Source organism: Rana temporaria, chromosome 5 (assembly GCF_905171775.1).
Source record: "Rana temporaria chromosome 5, aRanTem1.1, whole genome shotgun sequence".
Taxonomy (NCBI): Eukaryota; Metazoa; Chordata; class Amphibia; order Anura; family Ranidae; genus Rana; species Rana temporaria.
In genome coordinates this window covers 201,607,371-201,630,879 of record NC_053493.1, presented here as the reverse complement: position 1 = coordinate 201,630,879, position 23,509 = coordinate 201,607,371, and the positions used below count along the sequence as shown (strand labels likewise).

General features: G+C 40.2%; 1 protein-coding gene across 1 annotated transcript in view; it reads left to right on the top strand.

Moving 5' to 3' along the window:
• Positions 1 to 23,509, top strand: part of LOC120940551 (band 4.1-like protein 4B) — a 245,453-nt gene that overhangs the window by 203,792 nt on the left and 18,152 nt on the right. Inside the window, exon 8 of the mRNA XM_040353484.1 lies at positions 22,849 to 22,917. Coding sequence (XP_040209418.1) covers positions 22,849 to 22,917 — 69 coding nt within the window. The remainder of the gene's footprint in view (positions 1 to 22,848; positions 22,918 to 23,509) is intronic.

The following is a 23,509-nucleotide window of genomic DNA, read 5'->3' as shown; positions in this document are numbered from 1 at the left end:
TGTATTTTCAATTGGCCTATACCTACTTGCAGAAAGGCGATATAAAGTTTCTTGGGGTTTGCCAACTTCTACAGAAAGTTTATAAAAAAGTTCTCTTTATTAGTGAAACCCCTTACACATCTTACCTGTTCATCTGTAAACTTTAAAACTTTTAAACTTTCGACTCGAACATTGCCTGTTTGCCTGTTCGGTGAACAGCGAACAATTAGGGGTGTTCGTGGCAAATTCGAAAAGCCGCGGAACACCCTGTTAAAGTCTATGGGAGAAATCTAAAGTGTTCATTTTAAAGGCTAATATGCAATTTATTGTCCTAAAAAGTGTTTGGGGACCTGGGTCCTGTCCCAGGAAACATGTATCAATGCAAAAAAAAGTTTTAAAAACGGACGTTTTTCAGGAGCAGTGAATTTAATAATGCTAAAAGTGAAACAATAAAAGTGTAATATTACTTTAAATTTCGTACCTGGGGGGGGGTATAAAGTCAGCATGTGAAAAAGCGCATGTTTCCCGTACATAGAACTGTCCCTGCACAAAGTGTCATTTCTAAAAGAAAAAAGTCATTTAAAACCGGCTTTGCGGCTCTAATGAATTGTCGGCTCCGGCAATTCAGAGATGATTCATTCATAAAAAATAAAAAGCTGGGGCTCCCCCCAAATTCCATTAACAGGCCCTTCAGGTCTGATAAGGATATTAAGGGGAACCCCGCCGTCAATTTAAAAAAAAAATGTCGTGGGGTTCCCCCCAAATATCCATACCAGACCCTTCAGGTAACAAAGAGGACCCCCAGATCCTGGCCCCCCCTATGTGAATTGGTAATGGGGTACACTGTACCTCTACCATTTCATGAAGGAAGTGTAAATAGTTAAAAAAAAACACACACACACACACCGTAGAAAAAAATCCTTTATTAATAAAAAAGAAAATAAAATCCAGCGATGTGAATCCACTCTTGGCCCGGCCCCCGCTCCAACGTGGTCTTCTATCCAGCGACGGATGAACTCTCCAGCGACGGGTGATCCGCGGCCCGGTCCAGCGATGAGAAGATCCATCCGTCCAGAGTGCAGCAGGTAGCTCCTCTCTCCGCTGGACACAGCCCAGCAGAATGACGCGCTGGAGCTGTGACATTTCTTATATAGGGGAAGCGGCCACCCGTCACGTGACCCCGCCCCCTCTGACGCACCCTCGTACGTCACTGGGAAAGCCCGGTATTTCCCGGTCTTTCCCAGTGACGTACAAGGGTGCGTCAGAGGGGGCAGGGTCACTTGACGGGTGGCCACATCCCCTATATAAGAAATGTCACAGCTCCAGCGCGTCATTCCGCTGATCACCCGTCACTGGAGAGATCATCCGTCGCTGGATAGAAGACCACGTTGGAGCGGGGGGGGCGGGCCGAGAGTGGATTCACATCGCTGGATTTTTATTTTTTTTTATTAATAAAGGATTTTTTTCTACGGTGTGTGTGTGTGTGTTTTTTTTTAACTATTTACACTTCCTTCATGAAATGGTAGAGGTACAGTGTACCCCATTACCAATTCACATAGGGGGGGGCCAGGATCTGGGGGTCCACTTTGTTAAAGGGGTCTTCCAGATTCTGATAAGCCCCCCACCCGCAGACCCCCACAACCACCGGGCAAGGGTTGTGGGGATGAGGCCCTTGTCCCCATCAACATGGGGACATCCTCCCCATGTTGAGGGCATGTAGCCTGGTGCGGTTCAGGAGAAGGGGGGCCGCACTCTGTCCCCCCTTTTTTCTGTGGCCGGCCAGGTTAACGTGCTCGGATAAGGGTCTGGTGTGGATTTTTGGGGGAACTTCACGCCATTTTTTTTTTAAATTTGGGGTGGAGTTCCCCTTAAAATCCACACCAGACCTGAAGGGTCTGGTATGGATATTTGGGGGGAACCCCACGTCATTTTTTTTTAAATTGACGACGGGGTTCCCCTTAATATCCATATCAGACCTGAAGGGCCTGTTAATGGAATATGGGGGGACCCCCAGCTTTTTTCATTTTTATGAATGAATCATCTCTGTAATTGCCAGAGCCGACAATTCATTAGAGCCGAAAAGCCGGTTTTAAATGCCTTTTTTTCTTTCAGAAATGACACTTTGTGCAGGGACAGTTCTATGTACGGGAAACATGCGCTTTTTCACATGCTGACTTTACACCCCCCCTAGGTACGAAATTTAAAGTAATATTACACTTTTATTGTTTCACTTTTAGCATTATTAAATTCACTGCTCCTGAAAAAACTGCAGTTTTAAAAAAAAATTTGCATTGATACATGTTTCCTGGGACAGGACCCAGGTCCCCAAACACTTTTTAGGACAATAACTTGCATATTAGCCTTTAAAATTAACACTTTAGATTTCAAATGTTCGAGTCCCATAGACTTTAACGGGGTTCTAAAGTTTACACGAACATTTGGTGTGTTCGCAAGTTCTGATGCGAACCGAACAGGGGGGTGTTCGGCTCATCCTTACTCACAAACTGCCCTGGGCGCAATACTCTCTCAACGCCCTGCGCCTGACTCACCACTTCACCCTGTTGCATTTTTTTCAAAGACCTTAAATCTAGCGAAATGTAACTACCCTATCAGTGAAAAAGAATTACTTGCAATTAAATGCGCCTTAGAAAATTGGTGTCACTTACTAGAAGGTTCAACAAATCCCATAATAATTTACATTGATCATCGCAATTTGCAATATCTCAAGTCTAACAAAATCTTCTCCTCAAGACAAGTATGCTGGAGTCTTTTTTTTGATAGATTTGATTTTTTGATCACCTATAGGCCAGGTGCAAAAAATGGCAAAGCGGACTCTCTTTCGAAACTTTCAGAACCTATTGAAGAACCTTCTCCTCCATCCCCTCTTATTCCCCCTCATAAGTTTATGCTTGCTAACCTCAATCTAAAACAGTTACTTAAACAAAGTTTGAATACGCAAAATACTACTATTCCTCAGGGGTTGACGCAAGATGAAGAAGGTTTTTTTTACAAGCATACTCAGCTTTATATACCTCGTTCTATGATTATCCATATACTAAAAGTTCTACATGATGCTCCCTTAGCCGGTCATCCTGGAGTAGAAAAGACCACTGATCTTATCCAACGTTATTTCTGGTGGCCCAATATGACAACTACCATAAAAGAATACGTATCGACCTGTGAGGTCTGTATAAGCTCTAAGCATGAGAGAAGATCACCCTATGGCTTATTGATGTCTTTACCTATTCCTACTAAACTTTGGTAAGCATTATCTCTAGATTTTATGGTTGATCTACCCCCTTCCAATGGTTATAATACCATCATGGTAACAGTTGACATGCTTACGAAAATGGCTCATTTTGGTCTGCTTAAAAAATTACCTTATTCCAAAAAAACAGTGCAAACTCTACTTGACCATGTCATTAAATTATATGGCGTTCCTTCACGTCTCGTTTCTGATAGAGGTTCCCAATTTGTATCAAAATTCTGGAAAGCTCTATGTCACATCCTACAATTAGATCATAGATATTCCAGTGCATATCATCCAGAAACAAAAGGACAAACAGAACGTGTTAATCAATGTCTCGAACAATATCTCAGATTTTATTGTACTCATCTTCAGGATAACTGGACTTCCCTCCTTCCTCTCACTGAGTTTTCCTACAATAATTCTACCAGTTCTTCTACGCCTTATTCTCCTTTTTATGCAAATTATGGGTTTCATCCTAATATTTTGCCTGAGTCTCCACTACTTACAAATGTGCCCTCAACCAATGATTATTGGTCTGCTCTTTTTTCTGTTCTGCTGAAGCAAAATCTCAAACTGGCACAAGATCGCCAATAAACGTATTATGACCTCAGACATAGACCTTCACCACCTTATAAAGTTGGGGATCAAGTATGGCTTTCTACAAAAAAATCTACGTTTACATATTCCCGCCAGGAAACTTTCCAAGCAATTCTTTGGTCCATTTCCTATTTCCAAGGTTATCAACCAAAATACCATGCAACTTTCCCTCCCCCTGAACTGAGGATTCATCCATCATTCCATGTCTCTCTCCTTAAACCCTACCTACCCAATCCATTTTCTGGTAGTAATCCTCCTCCTGCACCCCCTATTCTAGTTCAGGTGGAAGCATTATGTATTACAAGATGACTCCTGGGAAGACTCAGCTGAAATACATGCACCCACTTTATGCAACCAATTCCATTCTAGGTACCCTGATAAGCCTTCACCTCTTGGGACCCCCAGGAGGGTGTCCCTTGGGAGGGGGATACTGTAAACGGCATCCGCCGTCGCCGATTGCATTCAGGCAACAGCGCATTGATGTCATCGGCCCGCTCTGTGTGCGTTCCAGTGTGGAACGTGGAAGTGCGCTGCATTATCACCGCTGTTCCCCATGCACCTGTCTGCCAGCTATAAATCCATCCAGCCCACATTTATATATAATAGCGTTCCTTTATTGTCGGCCGTAGTCAGCCTGAATGCCGGTCCACGCTACCAGCAAACTATTCCTTTAGTCCTTCCTAAGAACAAGGTACTATCAAACCTGTCCACGCTACCATCAATGCCTTGCCTACTGTGAGGACACCTAAAACCCATTTACCTGCATATGAGCCTCATCCTCTACAAACGAATAAGTACCCTTATTTCTATACTTCAATGCTCTAGAATTACCCTGCTCTAATGCTGCATATACTGTCTACATTAATTGAAGCCTGCTCAAGTTAAATTATCATCTTGCTTGGTAGTACCTATTGTGGATTCATACTACTAATGTGGGACAGTTTCATACTAATAATCCTTTGAGTATACATGAGGATTACTGTGTGATTATATGTCTCAGTTTATTTCTTAAAGGGACATACTTGGCCAAAGCCATTCATATAACCATCAGCTACCTCCTTCCAGCATATTTAATCCTAAAACAGTATTTTCTTATGCTACGTGCTTGACATTTGTTATTTATAGCATGCGCTCTCCTGGCGGTAAATACCGAACATGTTCGCTATACCTTTTTTAGGCTAAGGGTTGAAGGTATGTTGTATTGAATAGTGCATTGAAATATTTTCCTTAACGCAGTTGTGCTTCACTCACATTCACCATAACCTTTTAAAGCTAGGGGTTGAAGGTATGTTGTAATACCTCCGCCCTTAGTAGCTCAACGCATTCCTATATGTGAGAGAGATGATGTAGTGAACCCCCAAACTCTTTTTCTCTGATTAGAGTGACACCTGGGGTCCAGTACTGAAAATCACATTGCATAGAGAAGTGGGTTGAAATCTTTTACTAACCGCAGTTGTGGTTCACTCTCGTTCACCATAGTTTGTGACAAGAAGGTCCTTAACCCATCAGCAGGACCGGTATATGCTCCTTTGTGCAAGAAGGAACAGGATGAGCACTGCCTGAGCCCTACAAAATGACCTCCAGCAGGTGGCCTGAGGACTCAACGTCCTCTAGTGTGCTCTGTGCTCACTGCCGGACACTGTGGAGCTTGATTGGCATTTTCCATTGAACACCAGAATTGGCAGGTCCGCCACTGGTGCCCCATGCTTTTCACAGATGAGAGCAGGTTCACCTTGAGCATATGTGACAGACGTGAAAGGGTCTGGAGAAGATGCAGAGAACTTTATGCTGCCTGTAACATCGTTCAGCATGACCGGTTTGGTGGTGGGTCAGTGATGGACCGGAGAGGCATATACATGGAGGGACGCAGTGGGTCCTGGGTTCCTCCTGGTGCAGGACAATGCCCGGCCTCATGTGGTGAGAGCATGCAGCCAGTTCCTGGAGGATGAAGAAATTGATACCATTGAATGGCCCCCACACTTACCTGACCTAAATCCAAAAGAACACCTCTGGGACATTATGTCTCAGTCCATTCGGTGCCACCAGCATGCACCTCAGTCTGTTCAGGAGCTCAGTGATGCTCTGGTCCAGATCTCGGAGGAAATACCCCAGGACACCATCCGTCGTCTCATTAGGAGCATGCCCTGATGTTGTCAGGCATGCATACAAGCACTTGGGGGCCATACAAACTACAAAGGGTCATTTTGAGTTGTTGCAATGAAATTTAATCAAAATGGACTAGCTTGCTGCATAATTTTTTCACTTTGATTTTCGGGGTGTCTTTGAATTCAGCCCTCTCTCTGTAGGTGGATACATTTCATTTCCATCAAATGATGTGCCATCCTTTTATTCCTAACACATTTTCCAGTACATATCAGTATAGATATCCAGCATGAGATTTTTGCCCGTTGAGATCTGATATGTTTTCAAAGTGTTCCTTTTTTTGAGCAATGTATATTACTTGTATATTATATTACTTGTACTTGAGTAATATTATAATACGTTTCATTTGGTCGTATTTGAATAAGCCCCCTTCTCTCCTTCATGCAAAGAAAATTTAGTTCTGTCAGCTCATGTGAAATATGAGTCTCTTACCATTTTCTTATCTTTAAGTGTCAAAGGCTCTAGATTTAGAACTTGGGATAAAAATACAGACAAGACTTATACAGTCTCCTTGTGAGACATTTTTTAGCAATCATTAACTCTGATTCAACTTTAGAGAGAAAATGTCTTCTCTCATGTTCATAGCATATATATGAAAAATATACAATATACAGGCCATATATACATTCTTTTAACCCCAACAGTCCTGACAATTGGTTCACTATTGTGTGGCACTTTCACAAAGAGCACATTTTATTTTAATGAAAAACTCATCTAATTCAACATTATTGGACTTTATTTGCACTTTTTTATTCATGTAATTAATCATACAGTATGGTCACTGACAGTTTAATTACTGTGGGAATTGGTAGTTCTATTGCTAGCGCGGCTTGTCTTATGCCGCATACACACGATCGTTTTTCAGCATGAAAAAAAAACAACGTTTTTAAAAAATGTCATTTAAAACGATCGTGTGTGGGCTTCACATAATTTTTCGGGTTCTGAAAAATGACAAAAATGTATTTCGAACATGCTGCATTTTTTAACGACATTTTAAACGATGTAGTTTTTCGGGTTGTAAAAAATGATCGTTATGAGACGGGAGCGCTCGTTCTGGTAAAACTACCGTTCGTAATGGAGTAAGCACATTCTTCACGCTGTAACAGACAGAAAAGCGCTAATTGTCTTTTACTAACACAAAATCAGCTAAAGCAGATCACAGGGTGGCGTCATCCAAATGGAACTTCCCCTTTATAGTGCCGTCGTACGTGTTGTACGTCACCACGCTTTGCTAGAGCATTTTTTAAAAACGACCGTGTGTGGGCAACGTCGTTTTAATGATGAAGTTGGAAAAAACTTTGTTTTTTCGACAAGCTGAAAAACGTTGTTTTTTTTTCATGCCGAAAAACGATCGTGTGTACGCGGCATCAGAATTAGTTCCTGTGGCATCACTTTTCATATGTTGCTGGATTTGTATTGATTTTATGGTTTCATTGCAGTAACAAATGTAAATGCCACTACAGTACCAGTGAATATTATCAGAATCATTTTAAATACTTTATCTATTATAAATTTTACTTTGTAATGTAATTTATGATAATTTATGATCATTTTTTTTAATTATTATATTAAAACTGTAGTTTCAGTTTGAAATAAACTACACTGGCATTTCTAAGGCACTGTTGGCATTTCAAAGGCTAATACGCCATACTGCAAAACCTAGCTGCAAAATATTTTACATATTTATTGTATAGTCAATGTGTAAATAAGGAAGTACATACCAGGAGCAAATCTAGCCAGAAAGACAAACGATTATAAAATATGAAGCATTGTTAAACATGCAACAATAGACCTCAGCCCATATCCAAAACGTTTGTTAAAATTTTTGGAAAACAGGTAATTTTTCTCCTTCACTGATGTGCGCCGAGACTGCACTGTTGGGCGCTGATGGGCTGCACTGATAAGGCGGAACTGATGAGGCGGCACTCATAGGTGCCACTGAAGGGCATTGATAGGTGGCACTGGCGGTTACTGATTGTGATTATGGGCACTGATAGGTGACACTAATAGGCAGCATTGATCGGTGGCACTGATGATGAGGCACTGATGGACATTGATAGGGGGCACTGGTGGGAAAAGGTAGGTGGCACTGTGGGCACTGATAGGTGGCACTGGCGGGTACTGATAGGTGGCACTGGTGGGCACTGGCAGGTGGCACAGATAAGGCAGCGGCTCACTGTGTGAGGGACCGATGTCCCTCTGACAGAATCCGGTGACTGGAAAACGCGATAAAAGGCGAAATACAGAACTTACGGACCGATTTTGGCCATATGCTCTCCAGAATAGAAACAGCAGAGGAACAAATAGAGAAACAAGTACAGGAAGCACATACATTAAAAGCCCAGATTGACCAGATTCAACTACAACAAAGACATATTCTCTATAAATTGGAGGATCAGGAAAACAGAAATCGGAGACAAAACTTGAGGATAAGGTCCATACCAGAGAAAAGGGGTGAGGACCTCAGGATAATAACGCAGATGATATTTAATCCAATACTGGAAAGAACTGCAGATAACCCAATCAGGATTGAAAGGGTTCATCGAGTAGGAAATCCGAAAAGAGTGACCTCTGAGCGATCAAGAGATGTCATAATAAGGTTCCGATTCTATGAATAAAAAGAAGCAATCTGGAAGAAGCTGAGGGGACAACCCCCGATAGTGTTTGAAGGGATGGATTTGCAGATATTCACCGATGTGGCCCCAGAAACTTTGGCAAGGAGATGGTTGTTAAAACCGCTCCTAAAACAGATGTTGGATCTGAATATTAAGTATAATTGGGGTTTCCCTGCCTGCTTAATTGGAACAAAAGAGGGGAGATCTGCGACACTGAGATTCCCTGAGGACTTGAATGAATTCTGTAGGAAATTAGAAATTCAGGTCCCTGACATACCGGGTTGGGGGTAGGGGAGGGAGTGGAGAATGGAAACCCCCCCCCCCCCCTTTCCCTCTCTTTCTCTATTTTTCTCTAGCTGCCCCCTTGTGGGCCCCTCTTGAGGCCCCCGGTTTCTCCTTATACTTGTTTTTTTTTTTTCTGGCCTCTTTTTTGGCCTCCCTTTTGTTTCCTGGCTGGGCCCTGTACCCCCCCCCCCTATCCCGGGTGGAAAATCCGGGAGAGGAAGAGGCAATCTCAGACCCCACCCAGAGCAATCTGAACCAAGACATGGAAAATGGTTCAGAGGTCTTAAATAGGCCAAATTGGGAGGGCGGGAGGGAGGGAGGAGGGAGGGAGGGGAGAGGAGAGGGGAGGGAGGGGAGAGGGGAGAGGGGAGGGAGGGAAGAGAGGGGGGGTGGGGGAGGGAAGAAGGGAGGGGGGTGGGGGGAGGGAAGATACCTTATCTCACCAAAACAATCAGAAGAAAGCGTAACCTGAAGAAAAGAAAAATGTTAGACCTAGACTTAGGGAAGAAGGCAAGGAAGAAAAGGATAAAAGAACACCAAAGATGCCAGTAATTAAATGTCTATCATACAACGTAAAAGGCCTCAATAGTCCATTTAGGAGACATAAGGTGTTAAAGGAGCTGAAGAGGTATAGGACAGACATCGCCTTCCTACAAGAAACCCATCTTACACTAGGATCAAATATAAGGCTATACTCCCCCGACTTTCCCGTATGGTACTATGGAGATACTATCTCCAATAGGGCCAGAGGGGTAGCAATTGGAATAGCGAAGGTGACTCGGTTTGTTCTAACAGACAGATTGACAGACCCAGAAGGGAGATTCCTCTTTTTAAAAGGAAAACTGGAAGAGGCGGAATATACTCTCGTAAATATATATGCGCCAAATACCTCCCCGATGAAATACCTTCTGGGAATATTAGGGAAATTAAAAGATTTCAGGAGGGGAAAGATAATACTGGGAGGGGATTTAAACTTCTGTATGGACCCAAAAGTTGATAAGACACACCAGACATCTGAAAACCAAGATAAACAACTAAGAAAAGTAAAAGATAGCCTACATAGAAGCCAACTAGTAGACACATGGAGGATCTTTAACCCAAGCCAACGAGATTTTACATTCTATTCCCATGTTCATGGGAGCTACTCTCGGATCGACCACATTCTTGTCGAACACAGAATGTTGGAAATGGTGGTCGAGACGAGAATAGAGACCATGACGATATCCGACCACGCACCTATTAGTATATCCATAAATATCTCAGGTAATCAAAGACCCTATCAAAATTGGAGACTAAACGAGGAATTACTGATTGAAGAGAAAAGTTTATTGAGGGTTAAAAAAGAATTAGAAGAGTATTTTAAGACAAATGAGACAGACGAAATTTCGGCAGCAACATTATGGGATGCCCATAAGGCGGTGATAAGAGGGGTTCTGATCTCTGAAGGAGCAAGAAGGAAAAAAGAAGAGAATAGTAAAAGGGAAAAACTAATAGAGGAGATCTTCAACCTAGAACAACAACATAAGAAAATGGGAAAGCAACGAGATTTATATTTGAATCTAGTTGATAAGCGGAACAAACTTAAAGAACTAATGGACCAGGAAACAAGAAGGGAATTTAATTCAATAGCAAGGGAAAGATATAAATGGGGAAATAAAACAAGCAAACATCTGGCTCGGATGGTACAAAAAAAGAAATCAAGGAACCATATAGATAAAATTAAAAATGGGAAAGGAGAGGTCTTATACACAACAAAAGATATTGCAGAAACATTTCGACTATAATACGAAAAACTTTATTCAGTAGAACAAAAGAACTGGCAAAAAGGTGAGAAAGAAAAAAAGATCATAGCATTCTTAGAAGAATCAGGATTATCAAAAATCAGTCAAATAGACGCAGAAGGGATGGATAGGCCAATTACGGAAAATGAAATCAAATTAGCACTAACAAGCTCAGCCTCAGGTAAAAGCCCGGGGCCCAGATGGCTTTACAGTAATGTATTACAAAAAATGCAAGGAGATACTCCTACCAAGACTATGTCAGTATTTTAATGGTCTTGGAAAGGAGTATAATCTAAGTAAAGAGGCATCAGAGGCAACTATCACTATTATTCCAAAGGAGGGCAAGGATAAGGGAAGCTGCTCAGGCTACCGGCCGATATCTCTGCTAAATACAGATTTAAAACTGTTTGCAAAGGTACTGGCTGGGAGAGTTAGACAAGAAATGACAAAACTGGTGTACCCGGATCAGACAGGGTTTATCCAAGGAAGAGAGGGGAGAGACAACGGAGTAAGAACACTCCTGATACTTCAGAGAATGAAGGCAATGGGGTCCCCAGGTCTACTCCTGTCAATAGACGCAGAAAAAGCGTTTGACAGGGTAGACTGGGGACTTATGCTGCTCACTCTGAAGGGAATGGGGTTTGGACAGAGGATGATGGATTGGATTGCCACCCTCTACAGGTCCCCCACGGCCAAAATAAAAATAAATGGCAGCCTCTCTCAAACCTTTCTAATGAAAAATGGAACAAGGCAGGGGTGCCCTCTGTCGCCACTCTTGTTTGTGCTATCATTGGAACCCCTGCTGGCCAGGATTCGTAACTGTCAAAAAATAAAGGGGGTCAAAATAGGAGAGGAGGAACACAAACTCGCTGCTTTTGCAGACGACGTCCTCTTCTATTTAGTGGAACCTAAAACATCAATCCCAAACCTATTAAACTTATGCAGCGACTATGGAGAAATTTCAAACTTTAAATTAAACATCACTAAAACGGAGATCATGAGTATAAACATAAGTAAGATAGATGAGCAACTCCTGAAAGCGAAGTACCAGTTTGCTTGGGTTAAAGAACTCAAATACCTAGGGATATTGTTAACCAAATCAATTAGGAAAACCTATGTGAGAAACTTCATTCCCTTACTAAATGAAATTAAGACAGAAATAAAAAGGGTGGAAAATAGAGTAATATCATGGATAGGACGAAATAATTACTGTAAAATGGTTATTTTACCAAATATTTTATATAAATTTCAGATGATCCCTATAGCCCTCCCAAGAACACTGTTCTCTGCCCTTAGAAAAGTAATTATGAATTACATATGGAGAAATAAGAAACATAGGATATCACTCCAGACGTTAAAACAACCAAAAAAAAAGGGGGGACTTGCGGTTCCGGACATTAAGGGATATTATGACGCAGTTGTATTAACAAGAGTGGTGGAGTGGGCCAGAGTCAACAAAGAAAAAAGGTGGGTAAGATTAGAAAATGAATTGTCACAGGTGAGGTTGGATAAGATAATTTGGAACCCTCCCCAATTTAGGACACTAGATAAAAACTTACACGAGATAACAAAAAATGCACTTAAAATATGGGACACTGTTTACAGGAAAACTGAGAAGGTATATAACTCACCCCTTATAGCATTGAAAAATAATGACTATTTTGCACCAGGTAAAACACAAGTAGGGGGAAACTGGATTAAAAAGGACACTGCACAATTAAGGGACATAATGAATGAAGGCCACATTAGAACACTACAGGAGTTAAGACTCAAAAAGAATTTAATGGAAATTAATGAATGGAGGTACCGGCAGCTAAACCATTTTATCCAAGAACTTCCACACCCATTGAGGTCAGGAGATCAGTTATCAGAACTGGAAAAAATATGTACCATGGAAAGTTCTAAAGGAACCACCTCAAAGTTGTATGGGATTCTACTGAAGACGGAGGAGCAGAGTATACCTCCATTCATTAAAAAATGGGAAAGGGAACTTGGGACACAGCGGGATAAGGCCACAATAGAGAAAATGTTGACTCTGACACACTCCTCTGCGGTAGACAGCCGCACTGCGGAGATGTGCTTTAAATGCATAACCGGGTGGTACATGACACCAGATAAATTAAGAAAATTTAAAGAAGGGCAAACAGGAGATTGTTGGAGGGGCTGTGGATCACTAGGAAATATGGCCCACCTTTGGTGGGGATGCCCTAAGGTAAAGAGGTACTGGGAAAAAATACTGTCCTGTGTGGAAGAGATCACAAAGAAAAACATTAAGATGGACCCATGGGTTGTCTTATTCCACGGAGGGCAAGAAGGTATAAAAAATTATAGGAATACCCTTGTACCGCACCTATTGAACGCCGCAAAGAGATTAATTCCAAGGGGGTGGCAAGAGACGGAGTGCCCCCCAATCTGGGAATGGATCGATGCGGTTGAAGAAACCTATAAAATGGAAGAACTGAAAGAGGGAATAGAGGGCAACAACATTTTACAAATCTCGAAATGGGACAACTGGAGAACCTTTAAGAAATCATGGAGTTACGCGGAAAAGTTAAGGGAAGACATTTAAAAGTTATCCTAGAAAAAGTCAGAGAGAACTAGAGATACAAGAGATTGTTTAAGGTGATATAGGGGGGTGGAAGGGGAGAATAAGGGGATGAAATTGTAACGGTATATATTTTTTGTCTTTTTCTTTCTTTGCCTCTTTTTAAAGTAAAGGGAGCAAAAGGATCGGAATAACAATATAAAAAAAAAAAGGGAAAAGAAAAGAAAGAGAAAAAGGAAAAGAAAAAAAAACAAAAAAAGAAAAAAACAACCCACATAAGAAGCGACACTAATGATGCGAAACCAAAATAGAGATGCAATGGGCTGGCACGCAGAACATGAGCATATAATGCACACTCTATGAGGTAGAGTCTGAAGTGAGAAAAAAAAAAAAGAAGCCGGTGATCGGCTTTTTTTCCCCCTCACGTTATCAGCATGAGGGAAAAAAATAACGATTTCTGATCTTCTGTTTACATCCTGTGATCAGCTGCCATTGGCTGACATCTGATCACATGTTAGGGGGCTGGAATTGGCCCCTTACTCAGATATGTGATCACCCGAGTCTCGTAGACTCTGTGATCACAGAGCGCACCCCACAGGGATTCGCAGATAGCGCATGCTCGGGAGGACCTCTATTGATGGCCTCCCGGAAATTAAGGCCCACGTTGTCATCGTCATTCGGCTATAGCATGGGTGGGAGATGGTTAAATTATTACTTTGCTTGCTGGAAGCTAGGTTTTTGTCTTGTGCCTCAATGTACTGTTTTTAAAAATGGGAACAACGGTCTAAAGTCCTGTATACACGATCGGCTTGTCTGATAAAAACGGACTGATGGACCGCTTTCATTGGACAAACCGATCGTGTGTGGGCCCCATCGTTTTGTTTTCCATCGGTGAAAAAAAATAGAACATGTTTTAAAATCTTCCTATGGATAAAAAACTGATAGAAAAAAACGATCGTCTGTGTGGAACTCCATCGGAGAAAAATCCACGCATGCTCAGAATCAAGTCGACGCATGCATCCATCGGATTAGATTCCATCAGATATCTGATCGTGTGTACAGGGCATAAGTGTGCTGAAACCTGTATTGTGTGGCCCAATGTAAATTTAACACTATGTGGGGCCAAATACAAGGTTCACACATGTGGATCTTCATGGCAAAAAGCTACTGGGGTTGATTTATTAAAGCTGTATAGTACAAAATCTGGTACAGCTCTGCATATAAACCAATCAGCTTCCATGATTTTTTGGCAAAGCTTATTTGAGCAAGCTGAAGTTAGAAGGTGATTGGCTACCATGCACAGCTGCACCAGATTTTGCACTCTGCAGTTCTAGTAAATCAACCCTAATGTTATTGGGCTATTTTTTGAGCTGGTTGAATGTTTTTATTGATTTTAAACAGAAAAAAATGCATTTGTTCACTAGATGGCGCATAGTATCATAAAAAATGCCAATCCATCGATTGGTCAAATGCAGTATTTTCTGTTTTAAATCAATTAAAAACATTTATTTAGCACAAGAAATAGCCTAATAATATTTGTTTGCCCTATTAACACAGAATTAATGTACATGCACATTTACTGGGTGAATTGCCATGCTATTTTTTTTGTGCTATAAATGCACACCTTAGCGTTAAAGTATCCAACCATTTGATTGTGATACATGCACAGAATATTTTAAAAAGGATCTGTCAGGATAGAAATATTAAAGCTGAAAAAAAGTAGTTAAAGTGGTTCCTAATCCATTCTCAGCATTTATGTAAAAAAAACTTTCATTAGCGGCTACCTCAGCCCCTCCTTAAACAATTACAGCTATTGGCTTGCTAAGGGGGCACTTGAAAAATAGGAGAAGCAAAGCGCACTGACGAGAGACCCCAGAAGAGGGGGTTTGGGGCCACTCTGTGCAATACCATTGCATAGAACCTGTTTTTTGTTTCTTTAGAGGAAGCAAATAAGATGTAAAACTGCTTCGATAGGTTATATTTAGAGTTGCAAATTGCCCTGTCATTAGATGCAATAAAAAATGTTTTGGTTTACAGTGAAGCTCTTTAATTCAGACAATGCACTTCTGTAATCTTCCTCTCTGTGCACTACTTAAACTCTATAGGGAAGTGCCTAAGCTTGTACCAATATTTCTTAATTTGTGTGCAAATGAGGTCTGTGATTTGGGGTTTGTGATTAGGATCTGAATATAGAGCAGCAGAACATACGTACTGTGTAATTGTTCTTTTACTGTACTACAAGATGTTGGAAACATTCCCATTTATTATTGAAGTTTCTTTTGTTCTTTTATTTTTCTTTTAATACTGTATGTAGCATAAGAAATCCAAATGTGTTGATTTGGAAGCAACAAACAGAACGCTGTTATTCTGCTAAAACTGTGGCTCAGAAGACTTCGGCCCCGTACACACCATAGAATCCATCCGCAGATAAATCCCAGCAAATGGGTTTCAGCGGATAGATCCTATTGTGTGTACACGCCAGCGGATCTTTTTCCGCGGATAAATCTCCCCTGGGATGGATTCCAGCAGATCGGATATTTGCTGACATGCACAACAAATCCATCTGCTGGAATCCATCCCAACGGATGGATCCGCTGGTCTGTACAGACTCACCGAATCCATCCGTCCGAAGGGATCCCCCGCATGCGTCGTAATGAATTGACGCATGCGTGGAATTCCTTATATGACAGCGTCGCGCACGTCGCCGCGTCATAATTGCGGCGACAGCGCGACACGTCATCGCCAGAGGATTTCGGCGCGGATTTCAATGCGATGGTGTGTACACGCCATCGCATAGAAATCTGCTGAAATCCTCGAGAGGATTTATCCGCGGAAACGGTCCGCTGGACCGTATTCGCGGATAAATTCTCCCGTGTGTATGGGGCCTTCTTGTTGATTGAGAAAATATGTTTGAGAATGACAAGAATGTTATTTTTTTTTTAAATATTAGAAATGTGACAAATGGGTGTAAATATGGCACATTGCTCAAAAAATGTCTTTAAGTAGGGTGAATTTATATACTGTGTTCTGAGACCTCGTTTACATATGGAAGATTTGGAATCACGGCAAAATGCATGATGTGTGTTCATCTTTAATGGCACTTTTAAATGCCATTTTGCTGTAATTGCCCTGGAATACAAATGTGTAAAATTGCTCCTGGCTCAGGGCCAAAATGTGGTCCTTGAGCTTCTTTGGAGCCACAATTGTGCATAGAGAGAATACGTTCAGTGCTCATAACCTTTCCTCATAACTAAGGTCCTCAAGTCCCTTTATTAGCTTTGATGCCCTTCTCTGGACTCTTTCCAGTTCCAGTACATCCTTTATGAGGACTGGTGCCCAGAACTGGATGGCATACTCCAGGTGTGGCTGGACCAGAGTCTTGTTGAGTGGGAGAATTATCATTCTATCTCTGGAATGAATTCCCTTTTTAATGCATGCCAATATTTTGTTTGCTTTGCTTGCAGCAGCTTGGCATTGCATGCCACTGCCAAGCATATCATCCACTAGATCCCAGGTCCTTTTCCATCCTAGATTCCCCCAGAGGTTCTCTCCCTAGTAAGTAGATTGCAGTCATATTTTTGCCACCAATATGCATTATTTTATATTTTTCTACATTAAACCTCATTTGCCATGTAGTTGTCCGCCACATTAATTTGTTCAGATATTCTTGCAAGGTTTCCACATCCTGCCGAGAAAATGATTGCCCTGCTTAGCTTAGTATCCTCTGCAAATACTGAGATTGAGCTGTTTATCCAATCCTCCAGATCGTTTATGAATAAATTAAATAGGATTGGTCCCATGACAGAACCCTGGGGGACCCCACTTTCTACACCGGACCATTCCGAGTACTCCCTATATATCACTACACTCTGAACTCGCCCCTGTAGCCAGTTTTAAATCCATGTACTCACCCTATGGTCCATGTCGACAGACCTTGTTTGTACAGTAAAAATTTGTGGGGAACTGTATCAAATGCCTTTGCAAAATCTAGACACACCATGTCTACCGGCCTTCCTTTATCTAGATGGCAGCTCACCTCCTCATAGTAGATGAATAGATTGGTTTGACAAGAAGCATTCTTCATGATTCCATGCTGATTACTGCTAATGATACCACTGTCAGTACTAAAATCTTGTATAAAGTCCCTTACCATCCCCTCCAAGAGCTTGCATACTATTGATGTTAGGATAACTGGTCTGTAACAGAAAGTCAGATTACAGCAACAAAAAAAATAGTTATCTAGGAGAGCTGGGGTGTTATCTAGGAGTTATTGGGGTGTTACAAATAATGACTTATTTGTGAATAGAGATGTACCATAAGATAGTACAAACAGTTAAGTTTTGATTACCCTTATCAAGTTTAAAATGAAACTGCAGGAAGTTTAAAAAAAAAAGAGCATGGGCAGCATTGAGAAATGCTTTATGGGTATGATCTGGCACATGTTTAACCTCCCACTCTTATGCATTATACACATGATCAGAAATTCCGACAACAAATGTTCGATGTGAGCTTTTGGTCGGAAACGTCGAACGTGTTCAGGCTCCACCGGACATTTGCTGTCGGAATTTCCGACAAGAAAAATTTGAGAGACGGTTCTCAATTTTTCCGACAACAAAAGTTCTTGTCGAAAATTCCGATCGTCTGTATGCAATTCCGATTCCAAAAATCCTATGCATGCTCGGAACCATTAAACTTAATTTTTCTCGGCTCGTCGTAGTGTTGTACGTCACCGTATTCTTGACGTTCGGAATTTCTGACAACATTTACGTGACCGTGTGTATGCAAAACAAGTTTGAGCCAATATTACAGCTAATATAGTCGGAAAAATATGCACGGTTTTGTTGTCGGAATTTCCAATCGTGTGTACGCGGCATAACTGTGATTGCTGTTGTAGGAAGAGAATATAATGTATTTTTCAGGCAATTCTACTAGTAGCATAACTAACGCCATAGTAGCTCACATAGCTCTTAGGGCTCCAGGGGTTGTCAGGGTGCCCGAGTGGGGAGGCAGTTGAGGCAAATTAAACCTAGAAAAATCTATGTGCATGTTAATATAATACAGATGCGGTACTGTATCATTAAGAGCTGGAGAGGTTGCAGTTGATGCTGGCCCTAACCACCCTGTCAGGCCCCCACTATGAAGTCAGAAAAGCTGTACTCAACAAAACAATCCAGCGCTCAATGGGTTAATAGAAAAAGCAGTCTCACAACAGGCAGAGGAACGTAATTACAGCTAGTTTATTCAATAATAATCATAAAATCCAATCCTGTTGTCAAGCAAGAAGGGATGGGGAGTGATAAAAAGTCAAAACCTTACAGTGTCACGAGGGAACCACAGAACAATGCAATAACAAAATGCAATAAAACTATCCCCTATTTTGTAAACAATATAAATTTTGTGCAAACCAATCGATAAACGCTTATTGCGATTTTTTTTTACCAAAAATAGGTAGAAGAATATGTATTGGCCTAAACTGAGGAAAAAAACGTTTTTTTTATATATTTTTGGGGGATATTTATTATAGCAAAAAGTAAAAAATATTTTTTTTTTTTCAAAATTGTCGCTCTATTTTCGTTTATAGCGCAAAAAATAAAAACCGCAGAGGTGATCAAATACCACCAAAAGAAAGCTCTATTTGTGGGAAAAAAGGATGCCAATTTTGTTTGGGAGCCACGTCGCACGACTGGCACAATTGCCAGTTAAAGCGACACAGTGACGAATCGCTAAAAGGGGCAAGGTCCTTAACCTGCATAATGGTCTGGGTCTTAAGTGGCTAGACAACGCGTTTCGCGCGCATGCGCTTTTTCAAAGTCACGAGAGTGGGCAATCTGGAAGTTTAAATAGTGTATAGGAGCAGGGAGTTAACAGAGCGTTAGCTAACTAACGTTAGCCCCTCGTTGCTCGGAGAATAAACATTCAAAATTTTACATGATCAGAACATCGTATATACGTAATGAACAAGCAATTCCAAAAACAAAAAAAGAAAAGAAGAAAAAAATAAGGAAAACATTATGAATAAAAATGAGTAGGAAAAACTCTATATATAAAAAAATTAATAAAAAAAATATATAGTAAAAACAATCAAAAATAATCAGATCCAAACATACACACATTCTAATTCCTTGCTTAGTCCAATAGAATCAAACATATATCCAAAATACTTACCTCTTGCATAATAGGGAAAATCTCTAATTTGCAGTCAATGTTCCTTTGGGGAAAGTCTCTATGACAAAAACTTCCAGGCATTTAATATCATCATAATGCATACAATGAAAATGCTGTGGAACGCTATGTTCATCATATCCTTTCTTGTTGAATGTACGGTGATCAAGATTCTTGTGCGTAAAGCACGTATAGTGCGACCTACATAAAAAAGGCCGCAGGGACACCATAAAACATACATAACAAAATTTGTAGAGCATGTGATGAATTTTTTGATTAACAATACTACTATGATCATGGGTCAGCACAAAATCCAAAAACACCAACTCATTGGAATCGAGTACATGTGTAAAGGACAAGTCAAAGGGATTAGTATTGCAGTGAGCCACGAGGGAGGGGAACACATCTGGGCCACCACTCCAGATGAGCAAGATATCATCGATATATCTGCCAAAGTACACAATGTGCTCAGCATATGAGTTGTTGGCCCAGATCTATCCCTCCTCCCAGTAGCCCATCGTTAGGTTGGTGTATACAGGAGCAAAGTTTGCCCACATGGCTGTACCCCTGCATTGTAAATAAAACTGTTCAAAAAATGTGAAAACTGAATTCAGTTAATTTAATCAGAAACGTAATCAGAAATTGTGACTGCAAGGAATTTAAGTCTCCATTATGGGTGAGGAAATGTTGTATGGCCATAAGGCCTTCCTCGTGGGGTATGGATGTATATAGGGAAGCAACATCGAGAGGCGCCCACATATATGCCTCTTCCCAAGTGTAGTGTCGGAGGACTTCAATAACTTGACTTGAGTCTCTGATATAGGATGTGAGTTGACAAACCAGGGGTTGTAGAAAAAAAAATATACACTGATAAGCCATTGGTAAAACTATTGGTACTGGCCACTATTGGTCTTCCCGGGGGATTTATCAGAGACTTGTGTACTTTCGGAAGATGGTAAAAGTATAGTGTGCTACACTCAGATGGAAACAGGAATTGTCTTTCCTTTTTGTTGATCACTCCGTTTTCCCAGGCCTCTTACACCAGAGTTTTGAGTTCTAATTGGTATCCAGGGAGAGGGTTAGCTCTCAGTTTAAGATAAGTGTCAGTATCAGCTAGCAGACGACTCACCTCTTTGATGTAATCTACTTTGTTCTGTACCACTAGGCTCCCGCCCTTAATTGCTTGTCTGATAGTAATGTCTGTATTGGCTGTCAGATCTTTTAGAGCCTGGCTTTCTTCTCTTGTTAAGTTATGATGTCTATTGATGGTAGGAGTGTCACAAAGGGTTATTCTGAATATATATTGCTCCAAAAGGGTCTCAGCTTTTCCTCCTCAGTAGAGCCAAATAAATTTGGCTTATTTAAGGATTTATATTGTTTTATACGATCTCTGACATTGAAACGTCTCTATGCCCCCAACTTGACTGCAAATGGGAGATTATGCAAGAGGGAAGTATTTTGGATATATATGTTTGATTCTCTTGCCCCTAAAGGATTAAACGAGGAATTAGAAACATGCAGCTTTGTCTAGTTCCTTTCATAGCCCCCCCCCTTTTTTTCAGGTCAGTGTTTCACATTGTTTAAATCGTACCTATCTATATATATTTTTGTTCATTGGCATATTTCATGTGGGCATGCTTGTGTGTGAATATATGTGCACAGGTTTCTCTACACATACCTTTATACATTCATATATTTTTTATATATATATTTAAAATATGTGTGTACGTTTTGGATCTGATTATTTTTGATTGTTTTTTCTATATATTATTTTATAATTTTTTTTTTTAAATATAGCGTTTTTTCTATTCACTTTAAGCATTATGAAAATCACTGCTCCCGAAAAAAATGGCAGTTTTTTTAAAACTTGTTTTGTATTGATACATGTCCCCTGGGGCAGGACCCAGGTCCCCAAACACTTTTTATGACAATAATGTGCATATAAGCCTTTAAAACTAGCACTTTAGATTTCTCCCATAGACTTTTCCAGGATGTAACTTGCACCATGCAACATTTGTGTAGCTGCTATAAAGACTGTTGGGTATCTTGGCTTATACATCTTGGAGTAGATTTACAGAATTAAAAGCTTCTGGTGCAGCCCCTGAATGCACCAGGGGACCTTGGACACCTAATATTGATTGTGTGCTGGAGAACTAGCAATGATATCATGATATAAAATATCATTATGGTTATTTCAATTATTATAACTAAAACTTTTTATTTTACTTCTGAACCATTTTTTTTATTTAGACAAATAAAAAGTATAACTAATGGTAAAACTTTGTTTTAGTTTTAGATAGAATGGAGATGGATTTGCATTAAGGAGATTTGCCCTCTCTATCTATCCAACTGCCTTGGCTATGGTTCCTAGTAGTGTACTAACTTTTCTGACCTCTCCTCCTACCTGTCATTAATTTAGGCATACTTTATATAAAGATCAAAAACAGTGTTGTCAAGGTTGACACAACCAGATGCCACTGAGAAAGGTTGTATCAACAATTTGTTTTGGGCTCCAGGATGTGTGGTTATGCCCCCAATATTTTAAAACATATTTAAAATGTCAAAATGAATAAATAACTGAACGAAAGAGCGTTTTATATGAATTGAGTTCTAACTTTTTAAATTACTCATTATTTGAAGGGATGTCAGAAGAGAGGAACGGAAGAAGCAGTAGTCAAATGATAGTAGATTAAATATGATTGGTTGTTACATGGCAATGCATCTTCTACCTTCAATAATATAGCACAAGGTAGGGATCACATAGTCAAAAGATGGAATTATATTACTTTTGAAATCCATTTAGGCTGATTTCAAAAAGCTAAAACATAAGGATAAAGATTTTTATTTTCAAACACGTGAACTATTTTAGCTGAGCCTAATGAGATTTGAAAATTCTAGTTACATGGCTGTAAAAAAAAAGATCTTTATCCTTGAAATAAAACTTTGTGAATTTAGCATATTGTTTACTTTTTCCTTTATAAATACAATTTACAAAGCTTTTAACAATCAGGTAAGAGTTACAAAGCAATAACATGGCCTTTACTAGTCACAAACACTTTGTAGAAGCTGTCAAATAAGATATGTTTTCCCACCAATTGTAGGAAATGATGAGATGTTGTGATTTCCAATGCAGTAGCATAACTAAATTATTAATTAATTAATAGCTACACAGGTAGCACAGACACCTTAATCCAATCATTATAGAATGTGTCAAGGCAGATGCTGATTGCCCAGGAATAGAGTAGGAGATGAGAATCATCCTATTCTAATTCATTATTTGGTGTCAGGAAATCTGTTTGGCTGTCAATCCTTAATTTACATGGCTGAAGATGTAAATCACTGTTTATAGCAATGGTTGGTTCACAAAGAAAATGCTAAGAAGTTTTTCTTCTGTAGATTAGTCACATTTTTCATGTTTGATATTTTTTTTAATGTCTCCAACAATAATGCATTTTCTCTGTATTTTTAAAGATAAAGGCATATCCCGCTGACCCATCTAGTTCATTTTTTGACCCCTTTACAACAATGCAACCATATCCTGTAAGTAGATTTCTTTTTGCCTCACCTAAAATTTGAATATGTGATTTCACGGTATGATGACATGGACTTCATGAATGCTTCCCTTCCTGCTTGAGGAGTTATCACTGATCTGGTCCATGACCAAGTGATTGTGACTTAAAGGAATTTTTGCTGGCTTTTTTCCATTGGAAATGTCACTTCCTGTCCTGAAGATGCAACTGAATGTAAGAGGAATCCCTTCAAAGTGATCAGATTTTCCTCATGAGATAGTTTTAAAATTCAAAAAAGAGAGAAAGTACAACACACACAGGATGGAGCTGTGGGTGTCTATGGTAGTGCAGTGCCACATCCTGCATGTATTGGAAAAATGGTTGTTGGAGAAGAACAAAAATGGACTTTATAGTTACCAATTATAAAACTCAAATATGTTTATTGATGCAAGTCCCACAGGGGTTATTGGACCAACATTACAGTAGATACATATAAAAAGCACATTAAAAACAAAGAGGAAATAACACAGAACAACTGTATTAAACAGCAAAGGGTCATAATTAACCAATAATGATCCAGAAGCGACATCAATGGGATCTCAGAAGAGATATGATGACTAGCA